The sequence below is a fragment of the Palaemon carinicauda genome, chromosome 5 (assembly GCF_036898095.1).
Source record: "Palaemon carinicauda isolate YSFRI2023 chromosome 5, ASM3689809v2, whole genome shotgun sequence".
NCBI lineage: Eukaryota > Metazoa > Arthropoda > Malacostraca > Decapoda > Palaemonidae > Palaemon > Palaemon carinicauda.
This window is the reverse complement of record NC_090729.1, coordinates 69,818,860-69,828,859: the sequence shown is the minus strand read 5'-3', so window position 1 is coordinate 69,828,859 and position 10,000 is coordinate 69,818,860. Positions and strand designations below refer to the sequence as shown.

Sequence of the window (10,000 nt, the reverse complement as noted above, 5' to 3'; positions counted from 1 at the left end):
TAACAGTTACAAACTCTTAAGCTTGTTTTAATTAACTCTTAAGTAATATTCCAACAATGTAGCTGTCTCTAACTCTCCACCAAGGGTGTCAGTCAGCTATTTTTATATAACCAGCGGGTAAGTTTAATGTTTAAAAATTATATTTTCATAATGAAATAAAATTTTGAACATATTTACCCGCTGGTAATATAACCTTTATTCCCCCCTTCCTCCCCTCTAGAGACATTCTAAGGGCATGGAAAATCTGGGGATTCATGGAATGGTTCTGTGTAGCTCACGTGAGGGTGCTAGTGTACACCTGGCAACTCTATCTGCAATTGCCGCGAGTTTTGAATTTCTGACGGACGTCAGAGGACTAAAGCTATTTTTATATAACCAGCAGGTGTGTTCAAAAATGCCAAAATAAGAAATAGGTGTCCAAATCATATATCAGGGTTACAAATAGTATAAGGAACTAAATGCAAACCCAATAAACAAAGAGATCACTAGTAAGCGACACAATGGCCATAGCGAACCCCCGAAAGGGAATATATATAAACAAAAGGCCAAACACAATTAAGAATAAAAAAGTGTTGCTACAAAGAAATCCCAAACAGACAAATATAATACTTAACTTGGAAGCAGGGATCTCTAAAACGTCGGACATCTTCCAAAAATAACACACAGCACAGGAGCAAAACAAAACACGTCTGACCAACGCAAGTGCTGAAGAGGAATGAGGATTGGGGGTGGGAAGATGTAGGGGTAGAGATGGGGGTATGTTGATGAAGGAGAGGTGTAATTGGTGAGGGATCTATGGTCGTGGTTCAATCACGCCCCAGTTTTCTATACCGACACTCAATGAGTGAGCGAGCTAGGTTTATTCCTGGCATTCCATGCATCTCTTTTTCTCCGGTATTTTCAGCAATAATCATGCCTTAGAAATGGTGCTAGAGGAGCATTTCACGGAGCGACACAGGTCGAGCCCAGAAATTTATTTTATTATGAAAATATCATTTTAAATAATAATTTTAAATTAAAGTCATTTAGGCCTTCTGTCCAACCATAGTCACATTTACAGGTGGACAAAAGATCTAGCATTGTTTTAACATGTTTGCATATAGGGCACACAAATTATCTGATGGCAAGTGGGGCGGATAGGCTTGCTCCTCGCTGCCCTGCTTGCCAAGTAGATATACAGTAACCATTGAACATATTTTAGTGTCCTGTACTGTTTTTAGATGTCAATATAGGAAAAATCATTTAATCAATGTCCATTGGGGAAATTTTAGGTGAGACTGCTCCAGTGGAGTAGGTTGTACAGTTTTTAAAATAAATTGGTATTTTTTATGAGTTATAGATCTGTGGTTTTATTGTGATTCTAGATTTTAACCTGTTGGTTTTATTATGATTTTAAATTTTAATCTGTTGGTTTTATTGTCATTTTAAATTTTAACCTGTTGTATAGATTTATTTTAATTGTTTTACTTTTATTTATATACTTATAATCCATTCTAAAAGATATATATGCGCTGAATGGCCTTGTGGCTCCGGCGTTTGGCTTCGGGCCATAAATTTCATAAATCAATCACACTGGACCTAAAGGACACGTACTTACAGATCCCAGTCCACCCGTCTTCCAGGAAATACTTAACATTCAGCCTAGACAACAGGAAACACCAGCTCAAGGTGCTATGCTTCGGTCTTTCCACAGCACCTCAAGTTTTCACCAAAGTGTTTGCCCTAGTGTCATCTTGGGTATACAGGATTGGCATCTGTCTTCTTTGTTATTTGGACGACTGGATAATCCTAGCAGACTTGGTGTCAACCCTTCTTCAACATCGAGACAGACTTCTGAGGCCTTGCCAAGATCTGTGGATCATGGTAAACCTCGAGAAGTAATCCCTGTTTCCTACGCAGAGACTGGTATACCTAGGCATGATAATAGACACCAATCTCCACATAGCCTTCCCATCAGACGACAGAATAGCAAGGCTGAGAACGGTCTCAAGACCCTTTCTCAGACGAGAAGAACTTCCAGCCCAGACGGGGTTACATCTCCTCAGTCACCTTTCATCACTGGCCTGTTTAGTTCCCAACGGACGCCTCTGGATGAGATATCTCCAATGGCGACTCAAGTCCCGGTGGAATCAGGTTCTCGATTCCCTAGTCATTCGGATCCCCATGAGATCAGGAGAACAGACGTACCTCGAGTGGTAGGTGGCAGACGAGAATATACGAAAGGGAGGGGATCTTCTCTTCCTCTCCCCTGGATTTGATGCTGTACTCAGACGCTTCAAAAAAAGGGAGGGAGGGCTCACATGCTGCACCACATGACCTTAGGGTTGTGGTCAGAGTCAGAAGAGTACCTCCACATGAAACTTCTAGATATGATGGCTGTCTCTCTGGCCCTTCAACAGTTCCAACAGTTCCTGGCAGGCCACTCAGTGGTGGTAATAGGTGACAACACCACAGTAGTGGCTTACATTAACAAGCAAGGGGGTGCTTTTTTGCAGTCCCTATCCTATCTATTAGTAGAGATACTGAGATGGGCATAGAATCGCTTGATACCACTATCGGCATGCTTCATTCCAGGCAAGAGGAATGTGCGCGCCGACAACTTGAGCAGAGCATCTCAAATAATGAGTACCGAGTGGTCTTTGGATCATCTAGTAGCCAACAAAGTCTTGACTTTATGGGGTTCTCCGACAGTAGACTGGACCTCTTCGCAACGACCTTGAACTTCAGGCTCCCGTTATACTGTTCCCCAGTCCCAGACCCCAAGGCTCTCTGGCAAGATGCATTCCAACAACGGTGGGACAACATTGACATTTATGCCTTTTCCCCATTCTGTCTGATGAGGAGGGTACTCAACAAAGCCAGAACATCGGTCAACCTCTCAATGACCCTCATAGCTCCGCTATGGCATCACGCGGAATGGTTTCCGAACCTTCTGCAACTCCTGACGGAGTCTCCAAGAGAACTCCCTCCACGACACGATCTACTCAAACAGCCACATGCCAACATATTCCACAAAGCCAGTGCTTCGCTACGACTTCACGCCTGGAGACTATCTAGCATCTTCTCGCTGAGAGAGGATTTTCTCAGCAAGTTGCGATTAGGATGTCTGGACATCTGCGAAAATCATCTGCATCTGTCTACCAGGCTAAGTGGAAAGTCTCCTGTGGTTGGTGTCTTGGAAGGGGTATCTCTCCACTCGATGCCACTATTCCAGCAATAGCTGAGTTCCTCGTGTATTTGCGGGAAGAAATGCACCTTTCAGTCTTGGCGGTGAAAGGCTATCACTCTGCCTTAAGTCTAGCCTTCAGGCTGAAAGGAATGGACATTTCTTCCTCGCTGGAACTTTCCTACTCATACGAAGTTATAAACTTACCTGCCCTCAGTCGGAAGTGAGACCTCCTCCATGGAAGGTGGTTCGAGTTCTGAGGTCTCTTAAGAGACCTCCCTATGAACCATTACGCCAGGCTTCAGACCTCCATGGAACGTGGACCTCCTTATGAACCATTATGCCAGGCTTCAGATTGTTCTTACTAGCTTTGGCATCGGCCAAGCAATTCAGTGAACTTCATGGTCTCTCATATGACATCGCCCATTCAAGGGGATGGGGGGAGGTAACGTTAAAATTCGTCCCTGAGTTTATTGCTAAGACTCAGAATCTGGGGGTGCCGGACCCTCGGTTCGACTCCTTCCAGATTTTGAGTCTTCGTTCTGTAACAGATGACCCAGACCATCTCCTACTGTGTCCAGTAAGGAGTTTGAGGTTATATCTCAAAAGAACAGCTGCAGTCCGTCCTCAGGTGCAGGCATTGTTTGTTAGCACTGGGAGGACTAAGAGGAGGGTCACCAAGAACACCATCTCGGCATGGATTCGAAGGGTGATCCATCTGTCCCTGAATCCAGACCCTCCTCCGTCACGACATCCTAGAGCACATGATGTCGGGTGTAGCTACGTCCCTGGCCTTCAAGAAGAATTTCTCAGTGACGCAGGTTCTTCAGGCTGGGGTGTGGAAGCGTCAAACGACCTTTACAGCCCACTACCTGCAAGACGTGACCCACAGGAGGCTCGATACGTTCTCTATCGGCCCTGTGGTGGCTGCACAACAGCTGGTTTAGAACCTCAGGCTCCTTAGTGGACAAGTAGCAGAAGGTTGAGGGCATTGTTACCTGGTCTTAGTCTGCATGACTGAAAAGGTTTGTCTGGCCCTTATTCTTTTCTTCATCTTCCCCTCTCTTGGGGAAAGCAGCATCCTGGGTTCTCTGCACAGCTGACCTCAAACCACTGCAGGTAAACCATGTTTCCTTGTGTTCCTAGTATTAAGCTAATACTGTCACGTCCCCATACCCTGACAAGGTGGTATCGGGAGAGTCCTAGCCTAAAGTTTCCATCTAGAGGACTACAGGTCAACTTCCTAGGACGAGTCACACTTTATTATACCTTCACACAGCTTGCGTAGGCCGCAGTCCTTGCGTAGCAAGGTTCCAGCGAGGTGCAGGGACTCCTTATTGTTGAGTGCTGACACACTCAAATAATGAGTTCCCGGGCAAAACCAAAAGCCAGTACTGGCTATGACTTACCACCCTTCCTAATGGGTGAGTCACTCCTATTAAATAGCATGGTTTGTATGTCAGTTACGTAACAAATGACAAATTCGTAGATAATTTGTATTTTTCCTAACTATACAAACCTTAGCTATTTAATCAAACTTGCCCGCCAGCTCTATCCCCCTTGAAGTCCTACCTCCAAGCAAAGTGAGCTCAAGCACAGGTGTGTGTGAGGGTAGGGGTAGCAAGCTACCCTCCCTACCTCCCATTAACTAGCGGTGGGGTAGTAAACCCTAGTTAAAATTCTAATGGCTCATCGTTTCAGCTACGCCGAAAGTAATAACCCCTATTAGATAGCTAAGGTTTGTATAGTTAGGAAAAATACAAATTATCTACGAATTTGTCATATTCCTTCCTCATGGAAGAACCCCTCCCACAAGCTCGAAATAATTGGCTCATGTCTTTTTCACCAAGGAAAGAGAGTCTAGATTAGCTACAAGGATACTATCTTGTATATTCCATCTTCTTTCAGGAAATTGGAAGCAGTCTTTTCTTCGTTATGATTGGAACATCTGATCTCATAGGGAGACGCGTGACGCTGGGATACCGCCGAGCTTCGTCGGTCAGAAGTCTCTACTTATAGTCTCTCCTCGAGAGATGAACTTAATCTTTAAACCTTGTTATACGAGAAAAGGTTTTGCGATTAATCAGTTAGCCTCCTATATAGGATCGGCCCTTGGCCTACTGACTTGATCTTAAGGTCTCGAACTCCTGCGAGACTTCTTCCGTTTACCTCGATCTATAATTCAAGAAATCAAGGGAATGACACGAAGGTCATATTCTATAAGGATATCTGTAGACTGTGTCATCACCCTGTAGAAATTTCCGCAGTTCTGATAAGACTGCATCAGTCCCTGTCGAATGCGATGTCTGAAGAACTAGCCGGGTCTCTATCCTTTGGAACTAAGGATCGTCCTTCCCTTGGTTCTTTACAAGACTTGAGCAAATAACGGTCCTAGTTAAAAGACTGCCAGATAAGAATCGTTCCTCGTTCTTCTTGGATTTGACGCTTCCTATAGAGGCATCAAAGAAAGGGGTGGGAGGTTACATACAGGACTATACAGTATGTCCTTACGACTACGATCAGAGCACGAATAATACCATCTATTTATCCCGTACTTGGCACCATCTTCCCTTGGGAAAGTGCTGGGGGGAAGGACAATGATTCGTTGGTTTTCTGTTCGTGGGTGGCTGTGTATCCCCTAGCCACTCAATGCCTACCCACATGGTTGCCACTTCGCATTTTAAATCTAATGGCTGCCATCCAGTTCCGTCAGAAGTGTATCCACATAAATAACTACAGGTTTGTATATGTTAAGGAAAAATACAAATTATCTCTGAATTTGTCATGTTTTTCGGGAAAATAGATGCCAGGAAGAATCTTATAAGCCACTAAAGATGTATAAATAAGCTAACCTTTTAAGAGTTGGGCAAAGATTTGTGCCATAACTTTTTAGTGCCCTGATCCTCTTAGCTCTGATAATAAAGATGATTTAAAGCAGCATATTATTATTTTATTCATGAAGCATACTTATGATACTGATGGTACTATACTTTGTATGTAGTGATAATGATAATACTGTAATAGTATTTGTAGATTACAGTACCTATATTTTTTCTTGAACACCCTGGATACTTTGGTTATTTGCTGCTAGACAAATGTTGGTTACTTACTTTTTTATTTTTTACAGTGGAGGAGATTCAACTTTTTTGACATAAAGGCTGATGTTGATGGAGGGAAATTAGCAGAGGCAGTAAAGGTAAGTAATGTTAAATGTACAGAACTAGTCAATTTTGATGTTGTAAACATGTTCAGCTCTGGTGCCAAGATATTTTCTTAAGTTCTATTTCTACAGTATTTAGCAAAACTGGTGTTACCTGAATTCAGTGATTTTCAGTTGAAAGTCACTAACTAGCAACTCTTACTTTCTTCACATTTCTAATGAGACTAGGTTCCCGAAACGAAGCATTTTGAGACTTCGTTCAATAACAGATACAGTTCATTAAGCATTATTTGTTCCGACACAGATACAAATCTTTGCTATTTTTAATAGGGTATTACTTTCGGCGCAGCTGAAAGACAAGCCATGATAATTTCAGTGAGGGATAACTACCCCACCCGCTAGTTAACGGGTGGGGGGTGGGGTAGACTGGCTACCCCGCTCACTCACACCTCTCGGCTGAGTAACCACTTTACTTTTTGGCTCGGTAGAGGACGGACATGCTGCCCTTCTCTCCCGCAAAGACTTGCCTTGATGATTCTTTATTTTCATTTTTTGTTTTCCTTGTGTGTTTTCATTTATCTTACATATATTTGAGTGTACATATGTATAAATGGAAATATATGGTGTTAGATACGTGTAACTTTAATTGCTGTTGACATCGTATCCAACTGCCTCCGTCGTAAGAGAGTTGTCATTGCCACCCTTCCCTGCGACTGATGGTTGGCAGGTTCTCAACACTGCTGTGTGTTTGTTTCATTACAGAATTAAAATCTATAACAGTTCAGCTCCCTTTCGAGGAAATATCTTACAAGGAAGGTGACTTATTCCCCGAATAGTGTATTTTGTGACAAGGAAGGTGACTTATTCCCCGAATAGTGTATTTTGTGCAACGGAGCATGATTTGTAATTGATAACAACTTCCTTTTTTTTTTTTTTCCACAGGTAACAGGGACGTAGAACACAAGGCCAAGTGCTACGTCCGCCCTGTTCGTTATCCTGCGCTCCATGTGGTAGCTCGGGAGCTGCCCTCATTACGAGGTAGCATTCGTTGTCAACCTTCAACTTGATGTTCCTCCTCCGAGGGGAACTTTTCTCTCTCTCTCGCGAGAAAGAGAGTGTGATTTTTGTTACGCCTATGCTTTTTTCCTATAGAGCTGGGAGAAAGCTTTACTTAAGCGATGTCCTCCTTCGGGAGGACTTCTCTCTCGTTCGCGAGAGAGAGTTTCTTACGGCTACGCTTTTTATTTATATCCCTTACTGAAACCAGGTTATTCAGTACATTACTTGGCTACTTTCCTGTAACCTGACATATGGCATTTACGTTCTGCCACCTTATAGGCATTTTTTCCCTTCCCCTGATCGAAAGTCTTAGTCTCCTACAAAGGCTTTGGCTGAAACTTCTCATAAGCATATCTGTTCCCTAGTAGGGAACATCTAATATAAATGCTAGTTTACCGATCGCAGACAGAGAAGTACGAAGGTTTTTTTTTGTCCTTTAGAACGGGAAACCTTCCTTTACGAACGTTTCCAACGTTCTGCGAGTTCCGGACACGACTTTTAAGTCGAACTACGCATGTATGCTTGTCACGTGCACAGTTCGGTGTTACTACTCCGTAGTAGACTTATGCTCTTTACCCACCCAACAATAGATTGAAGATACGTTTCAATCCCCTCTTGGGTTTGGTAGGATGCGTTCGGTGATTACCGTACAGTCTCTTGTCCGGAAAGCGATCTCTATGGAGATTCGCTATTAGTGTACTAACATGAGCTGTACTGATTAACTAGTTAACGTTTGTTATTGGTCTTATTCGGCCAACCACACTGTATTAGTGGCAGTTGGAGGAAGAACAGGCTGTTCTCCTTCGTTGCAAGAACATGCAATTAGTTACACGTCTCGACATCATCTCGAGGTGCGTTTATTGCTATGCACTCCCCCCCCTCACCGCTGGACAATCCATGGATGATGGGTGGCAGACGAGAGCTTCTGCAAAGAGGCCTGTCTTCTCGTCTTCCCTCTGAACCTGATGCTCTCTATAATGCATCAAAAGAGAGAAGAGGGGGTGGGGGCATATGCCATACCATTCCATCCACATCTATTGGCCCAATTCAGAAAGGTATCAGCATTCACCTCTCTTAAAGAACCATCTAGCAGTACGAAGCCTCAGATGGACAGAGGACAACTAGTTGCCCCCATCTGCTCGCATCATTCCTGGTATAGGAATGTGCTTGCAAAACCACCCAGATAGTGGGCTCCTAGTGTCTTGAAATCATCTTGTATCCAACAAAGCCTTAACTTTGTGGGGTCCCCGACTGTGGTTATGCTCGCAGTGGCCCTGATCTTCAGGCTCCCACACAACCGTTCCCCAGGCCCTCAAACAAGATGTATTCCAAGATCGATGGGGCAGCCCAGAGGTGTGCCTTGTTTTTTCCCCCCATTCGGTCTGGTGAAAAAGTCCTCAGCCAAGTCAGGATAAGCAAGATCTTATCAACGACTCCAATAGCTTCGCTATGGCATCCCGCAGAATGGTTCCCAGACCTTTTGCAGCCCCTGGCGGAGCTCCAATAGCTTCGCTATGGCAACCCGCAGAATGGTTCCCGGACCTTCTACAGCTCCTGACGGAGTTCAGAGGGATCTTCCTCCACTGCACGATCTTCCAAGCAGCCACATGCTAACGCTTTCCTAAGCTGTAGCTTTGCTTCGACTTCTCGCCTGGGACGATCCTATACCACCCCTCTCAGAGAGGGCTTTCGCAGCAGGTTACGGAAAAGATGTTTTGGCACCACAGACACTTTTCAGCGTCAGTCTTCCAGGCGAAGTGTTCGGTCCTTTGTGACTGATGTCATGAAAGGGGATTCTCTCCCATCGGTGCCTTTACTTATGCAAGTTTGAGATAACTTGTCCCCCGTCGGATCTCAACCTCCTCCTGGGAACGCGGTTCGGGTCCTTCAGTCTCTGAAGACCCCTCTCTACGAACCTTAGGCCCAGCAGCAGATCGTTTCCTTACACGAAAGATGCCCTTTCTACTCACTTGGGCTTTTGACCAAGAGAGTTAGTATGTTGTATGATCCAACCTCTGATGTCTCCTACCCTAGGAAACGGGGAGAAGTAATCCTCAGCGGCGTCCCTGAGTGGATTGCCAAGACTCAAATCTGAGTGTGCTGTACCCTAGGTGCAGCCCATTTTGAATAAAGAGTCTTTGTTCGGTAACCAGAAACCCATCAACTGGGATTTTACCCAGTGAGGAGTCTGTGGGGTTACCTTAAAAGAACGATACCAGCTCGCCCTCGTGTGTCGGCACTTGACCAGCCCGAGAAGGTCAAGAGGAGGACCTCAAGGATTTCCTTCCCCTCTGGGATCGGAAGGCAATTTAGGTTACTCTTAATCTAGACTCACCTCCATCATAAGACCCTGAGCTCGTAACGTCACTGGTGTTGCTACGTCCCTGGCGTTCAAGAAACTACTCTGTTGTGCAGATACTTTAAGTGGGCATGTGGAAGCGTCAATCGACCTTCACGGCCCACTACCTGCAAAGACGTAACCCACAAGAACATGGAGACCTTTTCCATCGGTCCTGTGGTGGTCGCACAACAAATGGTCTAAACACCTCAGGCTCCTTGATGGACAAGTAGCAGAGTGTTGATGGCTGAGGCTACCCCGGATTAGTCTGGGGTGA

The 10,000-nt window shown here is 44.6% G+C and overlaps 1 protein-coding gene across 4 annotated transcripts in view; it reads left to right on the top strand.

Annotated features, from left to right (window-relative positions):
* Positions 1–10,000, top strand: part of Vps11 (vacuolar protein sorting 11) — a 439,706-nt gene that overhangs the window by 37,469 nt on the left and 392,237 nt on the right. For all 4 annotated transcript variants that reach the window (XR_011044479.1, XM_068373757.1, XM_068373758.1 and 1 more), the window contains exon 2: positions 6,294–6,362. Coding sequence is in view for 3 of the 4 variants with exons in the window: in XM_068373757.1 (XP_068229858.1) it covers positions 6,294–6,362 (69 nt within the window). In the remaining variant the exon portion in view is untranslated. The remainder of the gene's footprint in view (positions 1–6,293; positions 6,363–10,000) is intronic.